Source organism: Balaenoptera ricei, chromosome 1, assembly GCF_028023285.1.
Source record: "Balaenoptera ricei isolate mBalRic1 chromosome 1, mBalRic1.hap2, whole genome shotgun sequence".
NCBI classification, from domain to species: Eukaryota; Metazoa; Chordata; class Mammalia; order Artiodactyla; family Balaenopteridae; genus Balaenoptera; species Balaenoptera ricei.
The window spans coordinates 143,374,611-143,399,031 of NC_082639.1; the positions used below are offsets into that span (position 1 = coordinate 143,374,611).

At 33.9% G+C, this 24,421-nt stretch overlaps 1 protein-coding gene across 1 annotated transcript in view; it reads left to right on the top strand.

Moving 5' to 3' along the window:
* The window catches only part of XPR1 (xenotropic and polytropic retrovirus receptor 1), a 195,376-nt gene that overhangs the window by 158,810 nt on the left and 12,145 nt on the right, over positions 1 to 24,421 (top strand). The window contains exon 12 of the mRNA XM_059937461.1: positions 23,480 to 23,646. Coding sequence (XP_059793444.1) covers positions 23,480 to 23,646 — 167 coding nt within the window. The remainder of the gene's footprint in view (positions 1 to 23,479; positions 23,647 to 24,421) is intronic.

Genomic DNA, 24,421 nt, shown 5'->3' on the forward strand with positions numbered 1-24,421 from the left:
ACCAGGGAATTCCCAATATTTCTTAATGAGATAAATTTATATTACTTATTACTCTTCCATTTTTCAGTTTTTATATAAGTAAATCCTGAGAAACTTTGTTAGCATTGCTATATACGTAAGAATGGGAGTTTTGTTGTTGCATTGTCCCTCAGTTTTTTGGACAAATCCTGAATTATATGCCCCCCAAAATTGCATAGTAATCTATTATTAATAATTATTTTTAGTGATCTATCAAGTTTTCTTTGTTGAAAGCAAAGAGTTGAAAATAAACTGAGTAAAGAATTGAACATGAACTGAATGAAAAATGATTTGTTAACTAGTCACTAGAGTCATTCACTTTCTCTGTTTCTGGACAGTATACCAAAAAGCTTGAGTAGGACCAATCATATATTTAGTTTTAAAGGCTCCTTGTTTAGTTCAACATACTCAAGAAACAATTAGGAAAATTAAAATATTGTTAATTTTAATACATTTTTCAATGCAGTGTTTTTGATGAAATGCTTTAACACATTTTTTAAATGTATTTTTGAAAAAAAACTTTGGAACTGCAGATTACACTCATCCAATTTATAGAGAATATCTGCTATATACCCTAATTAGAAAACCGGTCAGCCAAATCAGAAAAAGTTCTGACTTTACATACCTTAATTTAAAATACTTTACTGTTAGGGGATATCTGTATGTGTATGGCTGATTCATTTTGTTGTGCAGTGGAGGCTAACACAACATTGTAAAGCAACCGTACTCCAATAAAAATAAAAAAAATAATAATAATAAAAAATAAAATAAAATACCTTACTGTTAAAAATGCTAACCATCATCTGAGACTTCAGTGAGTCTTCTCATGCTTTTGCATTAGGAACATCAAAGATCACTGATCATCATAACAATTATTATAATAATGAAAAAGTTTGAAATATTGCAAGAATTTACAAAATTTGACAGAAATACGAAGTGAGCAGAAGAAAAATAGCACCTGTAGACTTGCTCAACACAATTTGTAAAAAACACTGTGTCTGCAAAGCGCAATAAATCGATACATGACAACAACAAAGTTTTGACTGAAATTAGTATACTTATGTATACCCCTGTGTAAACACCTTACTTTTTAGTTTTAATTCTGAATTAGGTAGGGAGGTGAGTGGTTAAGTAGATGCATAGATAGATTAAGAATTATTGAGAATATTCTATGTATCAGGCTGTGCCAGGCAGTAAAAAAAAGAGCAACAAACAAGACACGATTCTTGCCCTTAAGAATTTATAATCTAGTAGGGGAAATAGGTAAAAAGGCACTCACTGGTTGCACAACAATGTGAATATAATTAAAACTTCTGAACTGTACACTGAGAAATGGTTAAGGTGGTAAATTTTATGCTGTGCTTTTTAGCACAATTTAAAAAAGAGAGACGTTAAAATAGAGGGTAAAGAGATAGCAGGGTTACCAGAACAGTCTACATACAGCTTAAGTTCCTCACCCAGCCTCTAGGCCTCAGGAAGGGAAGCGTAGAGAAGACTTCCCAGAGGTGATGGTTAAGCTATATCTTATTGCCTATATTAAGTTAGGGAGGATTCCACTTATACCATTATGTGTCAAAACACAAGTCCGTGGAATTTATGAGTGATAGAAGTGTTACAAGTGTTACTCTTTCCCAGTTTTGTTCATCTTTATCCCTAGGGCGTTCCCCCACCCCCACCCCAGATAAAACCCTACCTTCAAAACGGAGATCATAGTATCTGTTCTGTTTATGTCACAGATTTGTTGTAAGGATCAAATAAGGCAGCGCACATGAAATCAAGAAATTCTAACTTGCTGTACAAGTGGAATTTATCTTTAAATGAAATATAATTCTCTTTACTGTCTAGAGCTAGTATATGTGTGTCTTCCTTTATGGAAAGTCTTTTCACAAGGAACACTTACGATCACCTTGAGTGTGTGTGTGTGGATGAGGGTGTTGTACTGGGTAAGTATCAATTAGGAATGTGTTTGGTTTTTTATTCAAGTAACACAACTGTTTACTGACTGAACTTGATTCATGTGCCCACAGTCAAATTTTTAAAAACACAAGCATTTTTTAGAGGGACCATTGGTTGTGTAGTTTAACGATATCCCTAAAATTAAAAAAAAAAAACACTTTTTGTAGTTGCTACATATTAAATATTTATATCACTAAATTTTTTTACCAAAAAAGACAAAGGAACCCATGACAGAAAATTTGACATTGAATGGTGATCAAAAGCAGAATTTGATTTCTATTGTTTTCTTGGACAATATTCCAAGAGGAAAGGTATCAGAAAACATAGACTAGAAATGATCATTGAGTTAAAAGAATAGATTCTGCATGGTTAATGAGGTTGATCTTTTTCTATTGAATGTGTATGTGCTATTGCAAAGGATAAATTTTCTCTGGGGAGAAGTGTAGAAAATGATGAGGTAACTTTGTTCAGACTCAGGAATCTGAGTCTTTTCAGAGAACTAGCCTACAAGGTTACCATGGTAACAGCATTATTGGGGCATTTTCAAGATTGTTTCAAAGGTTATGTCTTATGCCTCATGATTTGTAAAAATGGAAGTGCAAGGGTTAACTCTATACTTAGAATCACTTTTTAAAAGGTGAGGGAGGGGGGTTAGGCCCATTATTGGGAGAATAAGTATGATAATATTGCAGCTAGTCCTTACTTGTAGTAAGAAGGAAACACTTTAAACATTTCAGTATATTTTATTTTCTATCTTTGATTTTAGAAACAAAGGATTTAGCTCTCAGCCAATCTTATTTTAAGAATTTGCATTTCGTTACAAGCCTAAATTAGAAGCCAATTCCTACAAGTTTTTTGCTGGAATTGCGAGTGGAGGAGACAGGAAAGTACTTTAAATGGTTTTTGTGTGTCCTTGAGGTTTCTTGGCCTTGGCAAGGAAAAGCCTGTGGGAGGTACAATAATAAAAAAGCCATTGTGTTATTATTTCTAATCCATTGATGGGGAGAGAGTACTTCATTAGATTTTCTGTTTTTCATTTACAGTTTCTAACATTCTAAAATATTTATAAATTCTTAATGGATTTTGCTCTTTGCTGTTCTCTGAATACATAGAAGAAAAAAAACTTCTCTTAAAAAATACTTCATGTTTTACTTTAGACTCCTTTGTTAGCATTTGTTAGCATTTACTATTAGACATTTTTAAATACTTGGAAAAAAAGAAATACTCTCTACTCACTTAAAAGCCGAGTTCATTTGTATTTCTTTGCTTGGTTGTTTTCCAGTGCCCAGATCTCGTATATCTTCTAGATCCCTCCTTGTTTAACATTCTGTAAGGGGTGCTGTGTCCCCTAATGAGGATTCCTCAGCAGTAGTTCAGTGCCTTCAGTGCAAATAGGCATTTCATTGTTTTGGGTGAGCACACATAGTCCTGAAGTGCTTCCTCTCTGGGGGTATGGCCAGTTTGTTACGCTGTTTCTACCCTGAATAATGAGCTTCTATGCCAGAATTTCCAAATTTTAGTCTTATTATACTATAGTAGAAATGCTTTTTTTTTTTTTTTTAATCTCTAGGGAAACGTTTGTTCCATTAACTTTTTAAAGACATACACAAAATTTTTTAAAACAACTTATTTGAATAAATGCTTTCATTTTGGACTTAGTATTGAAAGTAGCTCTAATCTTTAACCCTTTTGAAATTTGATACATTTTGCTGTAATTTCTCTAGCCTAACTAATAATGCAGACAAGAGATAGATTATTTTAGAATTCACCATTTGTCAGTATTGGCTTAAATACTGCTGATGCTATAAAATCAAATGTGAGGTATTGTTTCTTTCTGATTATTAAGTTGACTTTAATAGTATTTCTTGAGTAACTTGTATCTACTTGGCATTGTGCTGATTTTAAATGGTTTTATAAATATTACACTAACAATCCCATTTATATTTCACCTTAAGTTGCTTTTAAAACATTAATTATAGCTTTGAATAAATTATATTTTTGTATCATCTTTGTCATATAAAAGAAAAAGCTTTTTAAAAAAACACTTGTCCTTATACCCTGAAGCTGTTTTTGTTGACTTTTCTCTAATCACCTTTGTTTTCTTAATTGCTCTTATAACTGACAGATGTAATTTGTTAACATTTCTATGTAAATTGTGTTGCTTTTGAAACACTCATGCACAAAAATTTAAAGTTTAAAAACAATCTCTATTATTGTTTAGATACTGCTGGAGAATCTGTGATGTTTAAAAGAACAAGGTCAAAATTATTTATGAATTCAACTTATGGAGCAATTTGTCTAATTGAAAAAGAATTTAAAGACAAGTACTTGCAAATAAAATTTTTAATTTTAATTTATATATTATTTTATATATAATTTTACATGAGACTCTTATTGGTGAAAAGTATAAACGTCAAGAAAAGGTATAGTATCTAGGTGTTTTCAGCAAAAAGAGAAGAAAAAAAGAAAAACTGAACAGGCGAATGAATTATGAGGCCTTAAGTTCCTGTTAGGTATATGTTACTCCAGGGAATATAAGTAGTAGATTATATATGAATCTCTTTCTTTCACAGTTTCATAATATAATACAATAAGCGTACTAATCAGATATTGCTACATAATAAACCACCCCAAAACTCAGCAGCTTAAAACAGCAGTAATTTATTCTCCTTTATATATGTGTATATATTTATTCTCCTTTATGTTTGTGGGTCAGCTGGGAATTGGTGGAACTAGGCTGGGGTCAGCTGAATAGCACGGCTTTAGGCCGCTGTTCCCATTGGGTTTTTGGCTCTTTCCTGAAAGTTGGGTTTGAGTTTGTTACATGTTTGTTCGTTTTGGGGTCCCAGACGAAGGGGCAGCAGTTATCCAAGGAAAAACTCTTTATGTGGTACTAGCAGAAACAATTACTATTGCACAAACACTTTTTAAGTCTACTTGTCTCACATCTGCTAACCTCTCACTGGCCAAAAGAAGTCATATAGCCGAGCCTAAAGGACGTCTGCCTATCCTGAACAGCCAAAGCAAATTATTAAACCCAACATGAATGGAGTAAGAGTCACGGAAGAAAGGAGTGGATATTTTTAAACTGTAATCTAATCACCACAAAACAAATTAATTTTAACTGATTTTTTTTAATTGGAAAAGGATATAAACATAATATTGTAGAATAAACATGGCTAATAAACATGAAAAATGTTCTACTTTACTAGTAGCAAAAGAAATGCAAATTAAAATCATATTTAATCAAGGAAGTGATGATACAAATTGCTGGCAAGGATGTAGAGAGATGAACACTCATTCTGTTGATTGAGTATAAATTGGTAAGCAATTTGGTAATTCTGTCAAGAGTATTAAAATCATTCATACCTTTTAACTTAGTAACTCCCTTTCCATAACTTTTTCCTAAGGAAGTGATTAGAGAAGTGGGTATAAATGAATATATGTTCACAGCACTATATGGTAAAAAATGAAAATAATCTTATGAATGTCCAGCAGTAGGAGAGTAATTTAATTACAGTGAGTTTATGGTACATGGAATATTATACAGTGGCTGGTCAAAAATGACCCAAAGCACCTGCAAATAGTAGATGAAGAATAATGATATTATTTAAAGCTAATAATTATTGAATACTTCTATGAGCTAACAGTCTTTTAAGCATTTAACATGTATTAACTCATTTAATCTTTGCAGCAACATTATGAGGTATTAGAATCAGAGCTGAATGGTAGTTAAAGTGGCAAAGGCAAATTTTATTCAGGAACTGTTGCAATAGAGGAAAATTGATCTCAGTACAGAACTGGGCTCAATTCTGAATATAGAATGGACCAGTGGGGATTTATAGCCAAGGAGCAGGGTGGTGGTCAATGAGTGGAAAATTGCTAAAAGGAAACATCAAGGGTAAGGGAGGATTTTGGCTAAACTGACTTGGCAGGATTTTGGCTGAAATCAGATGAGGGTGATCAGATGCCAAAGGTGGAAGGAGAAGAATTTGATGAGAGATTGAGGGTGATCAGATATCGAGGGTAAAGGGTTCTCTCTAAACTGACTTAGCAAGATTCTTGCTACAACTGGGTGATGCATGCTTGACAAGGATGGACACCAAGTTTAGGTCTAGGGAACTTACAGGAGCCTGACTATAGTTAGGTCAAGGAGAGTCTTTATCCATCCATCACTTCTGCTGGGTGCTACCGACTGACCCTGGAATAATATGGGAGGGAATTACGGAGAGATGTGAATACCAAGGGGCAAGGAACATTGGATGCCATTTTAGAGAATGGCTACCACACTTTGTGTCTTGCCATTATTATTCTCCATTATTCACTTGCTGTGGAAATACACATGTACTAAATGGCACTTTCGGAGAGGAGAGAGAAATCCGAGTCCTCCGTCTCCAAGATGGTTTCTAAAACTACAGGGTTTTTTGCCTTCCAATAACCCCCTATGCCCAAGATTCATATCACAACCACCAGAAACCCTCTGGTTATTTTAAGAAAGATTTATTTAAAGGATGTTGAGTAGCTTACAGAAATCCCAACAGGCAGTGAAGACATCACAGCTTGTATGCCCAACACTACCAATGCTGGACACCAGTGTTATCTCTAGAACTGCAACTATGAGTACCTCTAGAATGAGGATGTGGCTGCTTCTCTTTGCCAGAATAAATTCTCTATGGTCCAAAAAAAAAAAAAGGAGAGTCTTTGTTGGAGGTAATCACTTGATCGTCATTTTTTAGGCGAGGAAATTGAAAACAGAGAGGTTAAGTTACTTGCCAAAGTCGTACAGCTATGAAGTGGAAGAACGTAGGTTGTGAATCTGAATACAAACAATATAGCTCCAAAGTCAAGTAGCAAGTAGGTGACAATGCTAGAATTCACACCCAGGTCTTGTGATTATTTTTCTCTACCATACTGCCTTCTAATGTTATAGAATGACCTGAGCTCTTCCCAAAGGTGAAATGTTAAACTCGTAGTAAGCAAAGGAAGATCAGATAGGGTAGTGTGCTATCCCTCCAAGTGCCAAATAAATTTGTGTTTGGGGAAGCACAAAGGTACATTGGGAGAGAATAATTAGACTGTACCTTTATATGGTTAAAGCCCACTTTGTGATCCCTTTGTCCTAATGGCCACATTCGTGGAAAACCAAAGACATTGCCAGGAACTAGCTATCTCACATTAACAGTCACACGCTTTTATTAGTAAGAGCAATGTGGAGTCAGCTCAACTATATAAATAATTTCTCTCTGGAAGAAAATTGAAAGTCTTTCTTGAAGGGAAACAAACACTAACATATTGATGTTGTTGCAAGTGATGGGAGAATGGATTGACATGAATAATTTGCTTAGAGTTTTATTCTTTGTTAGGGTCATGAAATTCACTTCCTAAGAAATACCAGAGGTAATTAGGTATTTGTTAAAGCTGGCTGGCTATTTCCTTAATATATATTGTTAATAAACATTCTAGCATGCTTCCTAGAATGTAGCGAGTAAAATACGGAAACAAAGACCAGTAAGCTAATACTTAGTTTCATTGGTAGTATTTTGAATGAGGTATAAGATGTGATTTTAATTGAAATGTTTAGAGTGAAATTTTTCTTATATTAAAAGTATTTTCTTCACATATTAAAAAAAATAGTGCTGCTACTTAATAGGAGGGAAAATAAAGCATCTACCTACTGCTTAAATATCACATTGATGTGTTGCATTTCTTTTGTTTCCTCATGTGGGATTCTCAGGGCTCTGTAAATACTTTTTGGTTGCCTCTGAATAATACCCTAGAGCATATTTCTTTTAAAAGTAGAATTGTACTGCTTGCAACTGTTTTAACTTTACCAGGAAGTCTTTTCAAAAGAAATGAACATCCACCAAAGTGGAATATTGAAGCTTACACAACGTTTCATAGCTGGTGTAGAAAAGACTGAATCACTGAAGAAGGATGAACTGAAAGTCAAGGATCCGTTGTATAATCTTCCTCTTCCTTCTCAGTTATGAATATATGACCAACTATGTTTCCTTCCTCAACTAAAAAAAATTTGATATTTGAAATCAATGTATAAAATTAATCCTTCATTTAACCTTCTGTTGCAGAAAGTGGAATGTCTTTGCCTAGAAAGCCAGGTCCATCTCTCTGCTCAATTTAATCAAATCCTCTGCCAATAAGAATTTTAAAAGCACCATCTTAATGAAAGGCACTATTTCATGTTGAGAGAAAGAACATGGGCTTTGGAGTTACCATGACTAATATAATTTAGGAATATTTTACCATATCACTAGACAGAAGGAGAAAAGCTATGTGATTGATCATCTAGGTAGATGCCAGAGACATTCATTAATTAAAAATATACATAAGGATACTTCTTAAATATAGCAAGTACTGTGTATACATATAGGATTAGTATATACACACATATATACATATATATGTATACACACACACACACACAATCTATCGATCAGCGTCCCAGACCAACCACTAGAATCATGACTAGAGGGGAAATGTTAGAGACATTCTCATTAAAATCTGGACTAACATGAGGATATCTGCAATCATCACTATTATTTAACATTCTTCTGATTATAATTATTATATAAGAAAATGAAAAGTAAGAATATTAAAATTTTAAATGAATAAAATAACATTTATAGGTAATATGATTGCCCAGTGCTCTCACTTTGTTTGCCCTTTTATGAACTTTTTATGGTGAATGTACAGTTCTTTTATAAACAGGAAAATAATTATTTTCATTAAAAAAAATTAAAAGGGAGTTGGCCTAGACTATCTTTCTAAGGCTCCTTCAGCTCTTTATATTCTATTATTCTAATAGAGCTATTTGCCAATATGTAGCATCTTGGCACACATTATTTCATTTTGAACCTGATATTAACCCTGAGAGAAAGTAGATGTTATTATCATTTTAATATATCAGGAAGGTTAAATTGCCTGCCCTTGGTCACATGGCAGTAAGTAGCAAAACCATAATTGTCAGTCTCTGAATCCATTCCCTTTTCTACTTTAAAAAGTTATTTCCAACAAGGCAGCATGATGTAATGCTGGGATCCTCAAACTTTGGTATATGTGTGAATCACCATGGATTATTACTTTAAAATGCATAATATTGGGCCCACCTTCAGTCTAATTCACTAGGATTAGGGTGATGATCCAGAAATTTATACATTTTTAACATGCACCTCATGGTGCTTCTACTAAAGATGACTCATTGGCCACACTTAAGTAAACATTAGTGGACCATAAGTTTGTTTTCTACATCTGTAACTCTATTTCTGTTTTGTAGATAAGTTCATTTGTACCCTTTTTTTAGATTCCACATATAACGATATCATACGATATTTGTCTTTCTCTGTCTGACTTACTTCACTCAATGTGACAGTCTCTAGGTCCATCCATGTTGCTGCAAATGACATTATTTCATTCTTTTGTATGGCTGAGTAATATTGCATTGTATATATGTACCACATCTTCTTTATCCATTCCTCTGTCGATTGACATTTAGGTTGCTTCCATATCCTGGCTATTGTAAATAGTGCTGCAGTGAACATTGGAGTGCATGTATGTTTTTGAATTATGGTTTTCTCCGGATATATGCCCAGGAGTGGGATTGCTGGATCATATGGTAGGTCTATTTTTGGTTTTTTAAGGAACCTCCATACTGTTCTCCATAGTGGCTGTACCAGTTTACATTCCCACCAACAGTGTAGGAGTGTTCCCTTTTCTTCACACCCTCTCCAGCATTTATTGTTTGTAGATTTTTTGATGATGGCCATTCTGGATGGTGGAGGTGATACCTCATTGTAGTTTTGATTTGCATTTCTCTAATAATTCGTGATGTTGAACATCTTTTCATGTGCTTTGCCATCTGTATGTCTTCTTTGGAGAAATGTCTATTTAGATCTTACACCCATTTTTTGATTGGGTTGTTTGTTTTTTTGATACTGAGCTTCATGAGCTGTTTGTATATTTTGGAGATTAATCCCTTGTCGGTTGCTTTGTTTGCAGATATTTTCTCCCCTTCTGAGGGTTGTCTTTTCGTTTTGTTATTTTTAATTAAATCTCAAAGTGAATTGATACCATGATTGATGAGATGGTTCCTAGGTTAAATATTTGAATAGATGTTTCAGAAATCCTGGTAAAGTTTGGGATAATTTAACTTTTACTCTATTTCTGATACCCAGTTTGAAAGAAAAGGCGTCAAATGAAGGTTTCTATAAAAAGGCATCACAGTCTTGGACTCTGAGATTAAGAATTGTTTCAGATGGCTTTTTTAGATCTGATGTGTTATACTAGTTTAGAGTATTGGCAGGTTGTGTGGAAAATGGTGGAAGAGATTTTGGCATTCCATCTTTCTCTGTGCATACCTCCTATTATATATACTCTCACTTCCTTCTTAGATCTGTTAATTAATCATAATGTAGAATATATATTGTCATTTTTTGCTAACATTTTTTAATCTATATTTTTATTCAACTCTTATTGCTGTATACTGCTATTATGACTACTTAAATGTTATATAGTCTTTTTTGTTTGTTTTTGTTAATATTGATATTCTTTAATAGACTCATTTATTTTTTAAGTAAATAAAATAAATACTTCAACATTAGTAACAAATTACAATTGATCACAATGCACAAATGTATAGCAACACTGTGTTTGACAACACTTACTTAGAAGAGCTTAGGATGCCAGGAAGGGGGAAAAAAGAAAAAAACACATGGTTATCTAAAGAACAAAATCAGATCAATTGTTTTTTTATTTTTTATTTTTTCTTTCTTTGATTTAAGCGGTAGGCTGTAGGCATGGGAGATGTAGAAGTTCTTATCTACTTTGTTTTAAGTAAATTTTGAACTATTTCACAGTTCATTCTTTTTTTTTTCTTTTTAACATCTTTATTGGAGTATAATTGCTTTACGATGTTGTGTTGGTTTCTGCTTTATAACAAAGTGAATCAGCTATACATATACATATATCCCCATATCTCCTCACTCTTGCGTCTCCCTCCCACCCTCCCTATCCCACCCCTCTAGGTGGTCACAAAGCACTAAGCTGATCTCCCTTGCTATGGGCTGCTTCCCACTAGCTATCTGTTTTACATTTGGTAGTATATATAAGTCCATGACACTCTCTCACTTCGTCCCAGCTTACCCTTCCCCCTCCCCATTCCCTCAAATCCATTCTCCAAGTCTGTGTCTTTATTCATGTCCTGCCCCTAGGTTCTTTATAACCTTTTTTTTAGATTCCATATATATGTGTTAGCATACTGTGTTTGTTTTTCTCTTTTTGACTTACTTCACTCTGTATGACAGACTCTAGGTCCATCCTCACTACAAATAACTCAATTTTGTTTCTTTTTATGGCTGAGTAATATTCCATTGTATATATGTGCCACATCTTCTTTATCCATTCATCTGTCGATGGACACTTAGGTTGCTTCCATGTCCTGGCTATTGTACATAGAGCTGCAGTGAACACTGTGGTACGTGACTCTTTTTGAATTATGGTTTTCTCAGGGTATATGCCCAGTAGTGGGATTGCTGGGTCGTATGGTAGTTCTATTTTTAGTTTTTTAAGGAAGCTCCACACTGTTCTCCATAGTGGCTGTATCAATTTACATTCCCACCAACAGTGCAAGAGGGTTCCCTTTTCTCCACACCCTCTCCATTATTTATTTTTTGTAGATTTTTTGATGATGGGCATTCTGACTGGTGTGAGGTGATACCTCATTGTAGTTTTGATTTGCATTTCTCTAATGATTAGTGATGTTGAGCATCCTTTCATGTGTTTGTTGGCAATCTGTATATCTTCTTTGGAGAAATGTCTGTTTAGGTCTTCTGCCCATTTTTGGATTGGGTTGTTTGTTTTTTTGATATTGAGCTGCATGAGCTGCTTGTAAATTTTAGAGATTAATCCTTTGTCAGTTGCTTCATTTGCAAATGTTTTCTCCCATTCTGAGGGTTGTCTTTTCATCTTGTTTATGGTTTCCTTTGCTGTGCAAAAGCTTTTAAGTTTCATTAGGACCCATTTGTTTATTTTAGTTTTTATTTCCATTTTTCTAGGAGGTGGGTCAAAAAGGATCTTGCTGTGTTAAATCTTACACAATCTTATTTCCATTTTTAATTGGCTATAATTTTAGCTTGTGTCTGTGGCTTAATTTTTTTCAGTTTAACTAAGAAAAAAGTTTCTACCCTTATGAATGTAGTGCCTGAAGCATTTTTACAGCTTCATAAAGTAAGCACTTGAAACGGTGTCAAAAACTTTTAGGATCCTTGTATTTCTTTGTAAAATAATTATGGTCAATAGCATTCCGTTTAGTTAAAGAAATGACGCTGTGTCTTTTTGCAGGAGAGGAGGCAAAAACACATAATTTTATCCATTCCAGAATTATTATTATTTAGTTATATTACTAAAGGAGTGAGGAAGGGCAGAAGTCAATCTTTAATAAAAATCACTGAAGAGATCATTTTGTTATTGAAGAGCCAGTAAATAAGGATCTAAACAGATGATAAGTTGAATATAAGTACAATTTAATAATTGAATTGCCTTGTTCATTACATCTGTCACATCTATTTTATTCAACAAACATTTACAAAACATCTGAAGTGTGTCAGGCTGTGCAAGATGCTAGGCATGCATAGATGAACACCACATATCTTTTTTTTTTTATTGAAGTATAGTTGATTTACAATGTTTCAGGTATACAGCATTTGATAATCCCATCATACATTCCTTGTGATTATCCACATAGGCAATAGTGTCATCTGCAAAAAGGGATGGTTTTATTTCTTCCTTTCCAATCTCTGTACCTTTTGCTTCTTTTCATTTTTTTTTTTTTTTTTCCTTTACCTTACTGCACTGGCTTGAGCTTCCAGTATTATGTTGAGTAAGAATGATAAGAGCAGATATCCTTGCCTTCTTTGTAATCTTAGGGAGGAAGCATTCAGTTTTTTACCATTAAGTATAATAAATAAAACTTCCTCACCTAATGCTGTAGGGTTTTTGCTGAGGAAGCTTTATCAAGTTGAAGAAGTTCCTCTCTATTCCTATTTTTCTGAGAGATTTTGTTTTTAATCATGATTGAGTGTTGGATTTTTGTCAGATGATTTACCTAGATCTTTTGATATGATCCTGTCATTTTTTCTCTAAGTTTTAACCCATTAAAATGGTGAATTACATTATTGAGTTTTGAATATTGAAATAGCGTAGCATATCTGGAATAAACCCCACTTGGTCATGGTGTATAATTCTTCTTATATGTTGCTGAATTCTATTTGCCGATATCTTGTTAAGTATTTTTGTGTCTGTGTTCATAAGGGATATTGGTCTGTACTTCTCGTTTTGAGTACTATCTTTGGTTTTGGCATAGGTGTAAAACTTATTTCATAAAATAAATTGGGATTTTTATTTCTTCTTCTAATTTGTGGAAGTTTTCTTCTTTAACAGCTTGGTAGAATTCTGCAGTGAAACAGTTTGGGCCTGGAGATGTATTTTGGGGTAGTTTTTAAATACAAATTCAATTTCCTTATTAATTATAAGGCTATTCAAATTATATATTTCATGTTCAGTGAGTTGTAATAGTCTTTGTTTTTTGAGGAATTTGGTCCTTGTCATCTAAGTTGTGAAAAATTATGGGTGTAGAGTTAAATATAGTATTCCCTTATTATCCTTTTGATGTCTCTAGAGTTGGTAGTGATAATCCCGTTTCATTCCTGATACTGGTAATTTGTGTTTTCTCTCTTCTCTTTTCTTTCTCAGCTGTACTAGAGGTTTGTCATTTTATTGATCTTTTCAAGGAATTGGCTTTTTGTTTCATTGACTGTTTTTCCTCTATTTTTCATTTCAATTTCATTGATTTCTGTGTTTATCTTGATTATTTCCTTCCTTCTGCTTGCTTTGGATTTATTTTGCTTTTCGTTTTCTAGGTTCTTGAGGTGGGTTCTTAGACTATTTATTAGATATTTTTTCTCTTTTTCTAATGTACACAGTTGTGTGTATAATTATATGTATAATGCTATGCATTTTCCTCTCAGCACTGCTTTAGCCAAGTCCCACAAATATTGATATGTTACGTTTTCATTTTCATTTAGTTCAGTGTATTCTTTAAATTTCCCTTGAGACTTTGTCTTTGATCCATGAATTATTTAGTATTGTGTTGTTTAGTTTCCAAGTGTTTGAAGATTTTTCTGTTATTAATTTTTTTGGCCTATCTTGCTATATGTTCATTGGGCACTTGAAAAGAATGTATGTTCTGCTATTGTAGGGTGGAGTGATTATTAGATCCTATTAGTTAATGATGTTGTTGAATTCTATATTGTTGCTTATTTTCTGTCTACTTCTTCCATTAGTTGTTGAGAAGGAGAGTTGAAATCTGTATAATTGTGGATTTGTCTATTTTTCTTTTCAATTCTATCAGCTTTTGCTTCACGTATTTTGCTACTCTGGTTGTTTGATGTAGACACAGTGAGGATTGATACATCTTCTTGGTGGATCGACTCTAATATACTTATATAATGGCCCTGTCTGTTTACACTAATTTTCTTTGCTCTGAAATCTACTTTATTTGATAGTAAAATAGCCACCCTACTTTCCTTTGATTATTGTTTACATGATGCATATCTTTCCATACTTTTACTTTCAACGTAGTTATATTATTATATTTGAAGTGAGTCCTTGTAGACAGGATGTAATTGGGTCATAGTTTTTAATCCCCTCTGCCAATTTCTTTTAAGTGATGTATTTACACCATTGACATTTAATGTAATTATTGATATGTTAGAACTTAAATTAAGTATGCCATTTTCTTTTTTGGTTTTCTGCTCTCTCTGCTTTTTATTTCTCTGTATTTACTTGAATATTTTTAAAGTTCCATTTTGATTTATCTATAACATTTTTGAGTGTCTCTCTTTGTATAGGTTTTTTAGTAGTTCTCAGTATTACATTGTATATACATAACTTATCACAGTGTCCTAGAGTCATCATTTTGCCAGTTTGAGTGACTTATAGAAACCTTACCTCCCTTTACATCTCTTTACCCTACCCCATTTATAATGTAATGGTCTTAAATATTTCCTCCATACATTTAGCACCATATCAGACGGTGTTATAATTTTTGCTTCAGCTATCAAGCATACTTTGGAAAACTCAAGAGGAAAAGTACAGCCTATCATATTTACCCATATTTTTGCTTACTTGGTTCTTTCTTCCTTCTTGAAGTTCTAAGGTTCCTTCTTTTATTATTTTCTTCCTTTGTAGGGAATTCAACAATTCTTTCAGGGTAGATCTGCTAATATATTCTGTTAGTTTTCATTTATCTGAGAATGTCTTGATTTCCCCTTCATTTCCTGAAGGATATTGAGTATAAGAATTTGTATACATTGAGTATAAAAATCTGGGTTTACAGTTCTTTTTTTTTTTTTTTTTTTTTTTAAATAAATTTATTTATTTATTTTTGGCTGAGTTGGGTCTTTGTTGCTGCGCGCAGGCTTTCTCTAGTTGCGTCGAGCGGGGGCTACTCTTCGTTGTGGTGCGCGGGCTTCTCATTGCGGTGGCTTCTCTTGTTGCGGAGCACGGGCTCTAGGCGTGCGGGCTTCAGTAGTTGAGGCTCGTGGGCTCTAGAGCGCAGGCTCAGTAGTTGTGGCACACGGGCTTAGTTGCTCCGCAGCATGTGGGATCTTCCCGGACCAGGGATTGAACCCGTGTCCCCTGCATTGACAGGCGGATTCTTAACCACTGTGCTACCAGGGAAGCCCTACAGTTCTTTTTTTTCCAGCTCTTGATAAATTTTGTGCTACTTTCTTCTGGCCTCCAGAAGATTTCTGATGAGAAATCCACTGTCAATCATACTGTTTTAACCCTGGCCGTTAAGGTATTGGGTTTTTCTTGACTGCTTTCAAGGTTTTTATCTTTGTCTTTAGTTTTGAAAAGTTTAATTTTAATGTGTTTTGGCTTTAGATTTATTTTATTTGAGGTTTGCTCAACTTCTTGAATCTGTAGGTTTATGCATCTTACCAAATTTGAGGAGTTGTCAGCCATTATTTCTTTAAGTACTTTTTCAGCCCCTCCCTATTCTTTCCTTCTGGGCTCCGATGACACAAACGTTAGATCATTTTTATGGTTCCACAGGTCCCTGAATCTCTTTTCTTTTCTTTCTTTTTCTTTTTCTTTTTTAAAATATATTTTCATTCCACTGTTCAGCTTTGCTAGTTTCTAGTCTCCTGTTTTCCAGTTTGTGGACTATTTCCTCTGTCTTCTCTATTCTGCTGTTAACACCATTCACTGAGTTTTTTAGTTTCGTTATTATATTTTTCAGTTCTAATATTTCCATGTGGTTTTTCTTTATGTCTTCTGTTTCTTTGCTGAGACTTCCTATTTTTTCATTGTTTCAAGCATTTCATAATTGTTCATAAAAGCATTTTCATCAAATAATTCCAGCAGCTCTCATCTCATTTTTGGCATCTAATGATGGACTTTTTTCACTCAGTTTGAGATCTTCCTGGTTCTTGGTATGACTAGTGATTTTCAGTTGACAGCTGGACATTTTGGGTATTATGTTATAAGACTTTGCAGATACTCACACACACCTTAGTTATCCTTTGGATTCAGAATGTTTCCTGCTTTCACATGGTAGCACTAGCTGCCAACTAACAGCTTTGGCAGCATCACCTTCTTTGTCACAAATACTAGTGTATTTGTGTGATTATTTGAATATTTTGTTCTGTTTTGTACGTTTTTATTAAAATGAGTGGGAATTATATGTGATAGTACACTTCATTATTGAAAAGAAATGTCTCAAATTTAATACCGTTAAAGCAAAGATGGAAATCATCAGGCATACTGAAAGCAGCAACGTTTAGACGTCATTGCCAACACTCATTCGATTTGAAGAGATTATCTGTGTTCTGTTGTAAAGAGTAAAAACGAAAAATGTCTGTAAGATGTTGGGAATAATGTCATTAAATATTATGTCTAAAAGACAAGGTATAATAATGGGTTTTATTTTCTTATTTTTAGTTATCAGGAAACAAAATCCTCATATAACATGTACATCTGTTACTTGTCTTTTTCATATTCAGCTATATACAAGTTTTTAGGGACACATTGTATGTGTAGGCTACCAGAAACCATGTTGCCTTCCCCAAGTATTTGTTGGAATGTAAGGCATTGTACAGAAAGTTTAAAAGTGAGTGAAACACAGCGCTTGCCCTCAATTCAATTTGGCAAAAATTAATTGAGTTCCTGCTGTGTGGAGTGGAGTACATAGGCCTTGGAAAAATGCTGGCATGAGATCTTTCCCTAAAAGACATTACAATTTAATGGAAAATACAAACACATATACAGTTTACTCCACTGTAAAGTTAAAGTCTTTTTAAAATGCTAGATAGGGTACAGTCTTGTAGGAAAGAGAGAAAAAGTATGTTTATATCATAATAAAAGACAGTATAAGCACAAACAAAATGTTTTATAAAAAGAATATCATAGGAAGGAGAGATTACCCTGTTTCTAAACTTACATGTGTTAATTTGTCCTTTGCTAACTTTTATTATTAAATTTTTGTCATCTCAGAAAAGGGTATTAACTTGAAAAGGGCTTTTATGATAACTCTCATTGCTTTTCTCAAAACCTCCAACTCAGTCTTTCCCTCTTTACTTTTACAGACTACCTTTGTCTCCTGTACCCTGAAATACTTGAACCTATCAGGAGTCATTTTCCTGCAGCTTTCTTCTACCTACATACATACTTATTTAATCCAAATCCATTCTCACCGTATTTTTCCCAGACTTGGGAACAAGGTTTCCCACCTTAGTGCTCTGACCTCATTTCCTCTTGTCTCTTTCATGATCTTGCTCTGGCAGTCACCCCTTTTCATTCCTAAATCTTCAATCTCTTCGTCACTACTGGCCCCTTCCCTTCAACTTATATATACGCTCAGCAGTCTCTCACCCTAAAAAGGCTTTCCTTATCTCAGTAAGCCACCTGGTCTAATCTCTTTCCTTTTCTCACTCCTGTATCTCAAAACAGTACTCTGCCTTTCCTCACTGTCTCTATTCTGATAGCCACAATGACTTTATATAATAATTTATTATATACATTAATTATACATTAAAGTAACATTTTAGATATATTAGATTAACAAAATATATTGTTAAAATTAATTTTACCTGTTTCTTTTTACCTTTTAAATTATGGTTACTAGAAAATGTAATATTATATATGTAAGTCTTCCTCCAGCTTTTCATGTAGCTGGCTCCTTCTCATTACTCAGATATCAACTTAGAGACCTTCTCTGCCTGAACACTATCTAAAGGAATTCTGCCAGTCTCAATCATGTCACCATGTCCTGTTTTCTTTTCTTTTTAAAATTTATTTATTTATTTATTTTTGGCTGCACTGGGTCTTTGTTGCTGCTTGCATGCTTTCTCTAGTTGTGGCGAGCAGGGGCTACCTTTCATTGCAGTGTGCGGTGTCTTCTCTTGTTGCAGAGCACAGGCGACAGGCACACAGGCTTCAGTAGTTGTGGCTTGCAGGCTCTAGAGCGCAGACTCAGTAGTTGTGGTGCACGGGCTTAGCTGCTCCACGGCATGTGGGATCTTCCCAGACCAGGGCTCGAACCCATGTCCCCTGCATTGGCAGGTGGATTCTTAACCACTGCACCACCAGGGAAGTCCCCATGTTCTGTTTCCTTCTTGGCACTTTTCACTGTCTGAAATTGTCTTGTTTACTTGTATATCTGATAATTGTTTACCCCAACTAAGTAGTAAGCTTCATTAGGGTAGGAAATTTGCCCATTGGTGAATAAGATTCACTACTGTGTACCTGGTATCTAGAATAATATCTGGTATATAGTAAGTAGGTGTTCATTTGCTGAATGAATGGGTTCTGTTCTTTGATATGGCTCTCTCTGCCTCACAAACCTGGTTAACTCAAGACTGTTAACTTTCAAGACTCAGCTCAAGTAGCACCCCCTCCAGGAAGCCTTTCCTGGGTGTTCCCATCCTGAAAGCCTAACGTATTGATTCCTCCTCTATGCACAGTTCCACAGTTGCACTTTCACATTGTGCTTTTGTTTATTTTACATCTCTCCTCTTTCACACTTAGTCCTTAATAGTTCTTCAGTACCTTTCTGTTCTCTAAAATATACCTGGTTACCTGGTAGACATTCAGCACATGTTTGTTGAATGTAGAAGTAAACAGATTTTTCTTTGCAGCTGATCTTAAGTATTATAGCTATATAATAAATAACACAGCTTATAGTAGTAGACACTCAGTAAGCATTTGTTGAATGAATAAAAGAACTCCTGTGTACTTTTTTATTATAAAAACAATATAGCAACATTAAACTCTTGTTTAAATCATTTATAAAATATCATCACCCTGATGGTAACTGTTTTCTTTAGCCCACTTTCTTCCTTTTTCTTTTAGTTTAATTATACAAATAAAACATGGATATGTATATATCACTGTAAAAACAAAATTCAAATAATACATAAAGTTAAAATGAATCCCTTTAATAATCTTACTTTCCTCATCAGGGTTAGCTACCTCTGTATTTCTATAAACATAAAGTTATATACAGTCTGAAACAATAATATGTGTATACTTTTTAAATTCTGTTTTCCACATACCTTAGAAATATTTTTAATGTTACTTAATAGTTTTATGGAACTATTATTTCAAGTTGAGATGGACTTAGAGAAACAGTGCTGTCTAGTACAAAAAAAGTTCCTTGGTTAAAGATTCCTATCACTAGTTTCCTCATTTATCCTTAGGCCTAATGATTTCCATTTTTGTCTCAATCATTTTAAGATTATGAATTTTCTATAATCACAGAGTTGGAAAGAGGCAGAGTCTGGATTCAAACCCAGATCTTGTGACTTCAAATCCAGTTATCTTTCCACTTACTCACTGTCTCGCTGAACTTCAGCTTCCTTAACTGTAAAATGGGAATATAATGTCTGTCTTGCCTGTCCTAGGATAAATTGATAGCTAAACTCACTCATAACTCAGCTTACCTATATAGGTTTGGGCTTTGAAAACAGTGTCCCCAGTCTATTTTATTTGTGTCCCCGGTCTATTTTATTTGTTTCCTTATTTAATTTCAGATTAAAACCTGGTAAACTCTTACCAGAGTAGAAAGATTTTTGTTGAAAGAAAACTGTTCGCTTTGTTTTTACACAGTGCCACTTTTTCATATTTAAAATATCCTTCCTGAAATATGACTTGCAATGATGTACATATGTAATTTTTCTGGTTTCTCTCTCAGCACTTTTCCCAACATATTTTTTTGCTTTATCCTTCCTATGATGGTTAATGTGTACAAAACTCTAGGAAGCTTATTTTATTTGTTTTAGATTCACTAGATACCAATTACCATACATTTGTCTGGTATTAATTACGCTTCTAACATGGCCGGTGTGTAATAGAATCTTTGTGTAGAATACCAATGACTTGATTTTCTGTTACTCTGAACATTACTAAAGTGGGCTACCAGAGTTAGCCAACAGAGAATTAGGTGTAATTGCTTGCCTAAAGTGATAATATCTTCCCGATACAACCTCTGAATACCAATGAAGGCGGATGATTTCAGGGAGAAGCACTCCTCATTTGGGAGATGGGAATGATCAAGTAGGGTAATAATTTTAAAAATACCAAAATGTAGCATATGTAGACCAGGTGCTTGTTAATCATTGTTTGAAGAAGTTCGTAAGATAAAAATTACTTATTATAAAATATTCTGTTAAAATATTTTTTTTTAGGTCAGTAAGTCCTTGTGTATGTTTCATAGCAATTTCATAGAAATAATATGGGCTTAGAGGAAGGCAGTTTAGCCCATTGTCCCATTTTAAGAATTATATTCTGAGGATAGAACTTGTATTTAAAATCTAGAAGAAATAACAAAATTAACACATTACTTTTAGTTTCATTATCAATTCCTTTTAGGTCTTTATCTCTGTGTTGATCTTGTTTTGAAAATACGACAAGAGTGAATATTATTACTTTGCTAAATTTGCTTTATTCTTTGCAAACCTTAGTAGATGAGTTACGGAATTTTTTTGAATGCAACCATGATGCTAATTATTGAACAGTACAACTCGGCTAGATTCTATATCTGTGTATAGAATGAAGTGAACAGGTATGTTAGAACACATCCAACTAAACCTAGATAATAAGTAAATATTTTGTTAGACCTTTTAAATGATAATTCATATGGCACAATATTATAGTATAAATATTAACCCAATTTGCTCTTGATGAAGAAGTTTTTGTGAAAATAGTTTAAACCTGAAAATGTGTTTATATCCAAGCTTGACTGTTCATTAGAATCAATTGTGGACCATTTTTTAAACTTTTGTTTCTGTTCCCTACCACCGACTTTCCAGGAGAAGAAGGTGAACAGTGGTGTACTGGTATATATTTAAAAACTAGCTCTCGGGTGGGAGTGGGGATGGGAGCACTGATTTGCAGTGTTTGATGATTTCCATGGTATAAATACGGACTGCTACCATAGCCAATTTCAAGCTACTAAGATGATTAACATGGAATGCTGGAAAAAGATGTATAGTATTTCCATTATATAGATACAATAAACATATATAACCTAAAAGAATAAATAATATCAAAATTTAGTAAAGTAATTAGGAAGTGATGAATTTGAGTTTTCATTACCTTTGTTTTTAATATAGCTAATTATAAGTTTATGTAATTTAATTTTTAATAATGACTATGTTTAACAACCAGTTTGCAAAGTTTTTGAAAATTTGACAGTCGGTTCATAAAGCTGGTACAGACTGATGCTGACACAACACTGGAGCTCAGAGATATCTGTATTTTTTTAACCAACTAAGTAATTCTGATGAAAGCAACCTGCCAACCCATTATTTTTCTGAAATACAGATCTAATCCTAAGGCCCAAGAAGGCATTCCACAGTCAGACCCAAAATGTCTTCTCCAGCTTCATTTCAAATCATACCCACTCCCTCACATCCTCTGTGTTTCACTCACACTAGACTTAGATTACTAGCAGCTTCTCAAAAATACCTTGCAGTTTCCCACCCTCATGCCTTTTCATTATCTTCTTTTAGCCTTGAATAGCCTTGCCTCATCTGCCTGACTTTTGCAACACTATTTATCCTTCTAGAAATAACTCAAATGCTGCTTCCTCTTATTTCCTACTACTGGAAACAGTTCCATTCTCCTTGATGTTCTCATAGTCCTTTGTTTATTTTATTTTGAGCTCAAATTTATCATCAATAACAAATGGCTGTTTCAACTTACTAGATTATAAATGTCTAAAGGGTGCCTTTGAATAATACTGTACTTAACATTTTACTATCTAAAAATGATTAGTAAGCACTTGTTTTTTTGTTTGTTTGGCCGCACCGCATGGCTTGCGGGATCTTAGTTCCCCGACCAGAGGTTGAACCCAAGCCCCAGCAGTGAAAGCACCGAGTTCTAACCACTGGACCACCAGGAAATTCCCAGCACTTGTTTATTTTAATAGGACGGATTATGGATAATGCATGATACATCCTTTACTTTCTAAGCCTTTGGGACGCTAACCACAATTTAAACTTTTTTTGAATTAGATGACACCTTTTTTTCCTGATGATTGAGGACCATATTAGTAGTAGTTATATACTTATATCCTACACCCAGAGAATACAAAGAACATCACGATGACTTTCAAACTTGTCAAAGAAAAGCTTCATAGAGAATATACAGAGCACTTGAGAGTGAAAAAGACTAGGTTGTGTAACTACCTTTGCAAATTATTTTTATTCTGATTTAGTGCACTTTATAGTGTTCTCAGCATAAAGCCCAAAGTTACATTATAGTGTTCCCAGCATAAAGTCACATTAAGCCTTTGTATCATTAAATAACATCCAAAAGAAGCAAACATATCATTCTTTGCTTTGTGATTTGAGAGAAATTTGCTTTCATATATGTTCTTAAGGATACATTCCTCATCAATCTGTTGCTTTCTGGCATTTTACCTAGAATTAAAATTATCCAATTGCTTTTGCAATAAGTATTAAGATCTACATATATGAAGGAAATGTTGTTCTAAAGTAAAAACAATCCAAGAATTTCTTAAAGCAAATGCAGCACATTCCTTGTTAGTGGTGTTTCATAAATTTTTTTCATCTTTGACCCTAAGCTGCCACCTGATGGCAAAAACTAAAATGACAACTTTTGTAATATTCAAAACCTCCATTGCAGTTATTTGAAATTTTATGTTTTCAGCATAAAGCGTCTAAACTCTAAATGCACATTTGTACAGATTTTGTGTAATTGATGAATGTTTGATAATTATTTGAACTTCAGAAGAATCAGATTTATTATTTAACTTTTGTTAGACAATGATCCTACTAAGGAGATTTCTTTTAAAATCTTATTTCCTTTATGGAGCTGGAGAAAGAATCTGTTGTTAAATTAGTTTTATTTAATGAAGAATTTTACCTGAATCTAGTAATTTTCTCTTTCCCTTTTCTTTCTTCAGAACGAGGTCACTCAGACACCATAGTGTTCTTTTACCTGTGGATCGTCTTTTGTATCATCAGTTCCTGTTACACCCTCATCTGGGATCTGAAGATGGACTGGGGTCTTTTTGATAAGAATGCAGGAGAAAACACTTTCCTCCGGGAAGAGATTGTATACCCCCAAAAAGTATGTACAAAGAGTCCTTGGGTTTATTTAAAAAAGAAAAACAAAACAACAACTCAGGTGTACCTATTACAATATATACCCAATCCCAACCTAATATAATTAGAGAAAATACTTACCAAAAAATACTAATCCATTCAGTCAGCAAAAATGTATCAGATGTTTACTATATGCTAGATGCTATAGGAAATAAAAACAAAGTAAAATTCTGGTTCTCAAGGAGGCCTTAATCTATATTCTAAACAGATAAGTAAACAGATTGCAATACAATGTGATAAAGACTAGAATAGAGGAATAAATAACTTACTATCGTTTATGATTTATTTTGACCATGCAATTCCCTCCGTCTCAAATGCCCTCTTTCCCCTTTGTTTACCTTGCAAACTCTTGTTCCTTCTTTTTAAGTCAGTTTTTTACTTTCTCTAAGAAGCCTTTCTTATCTCTCCAAGCATAATTAGCCATTCATACTAATCCAGTTTTACCCTATACAGACTTCCATTATGGCAATTGTCACACTGTATTTTAATTACCTGTTTAGGTATCTATATCCCTCACTCTCCAGCATAGTCCCTGGCATACAGGGACTTAATGTTTGTGGAATGAATGAATAAATACTTGACTGAATGACAGCGCTATGAAAGCACGAAGGAAAAGGGAGTGCCTGACTTTGCTTGGGTGCATCAAGAAGGCTTCTCCTTTCATTTATTTCAATCAGTTTTCCTAAAGTTCCAATTTAATCCAAAAACATATGGATAATTACGTGGGAATTATTTTAGCA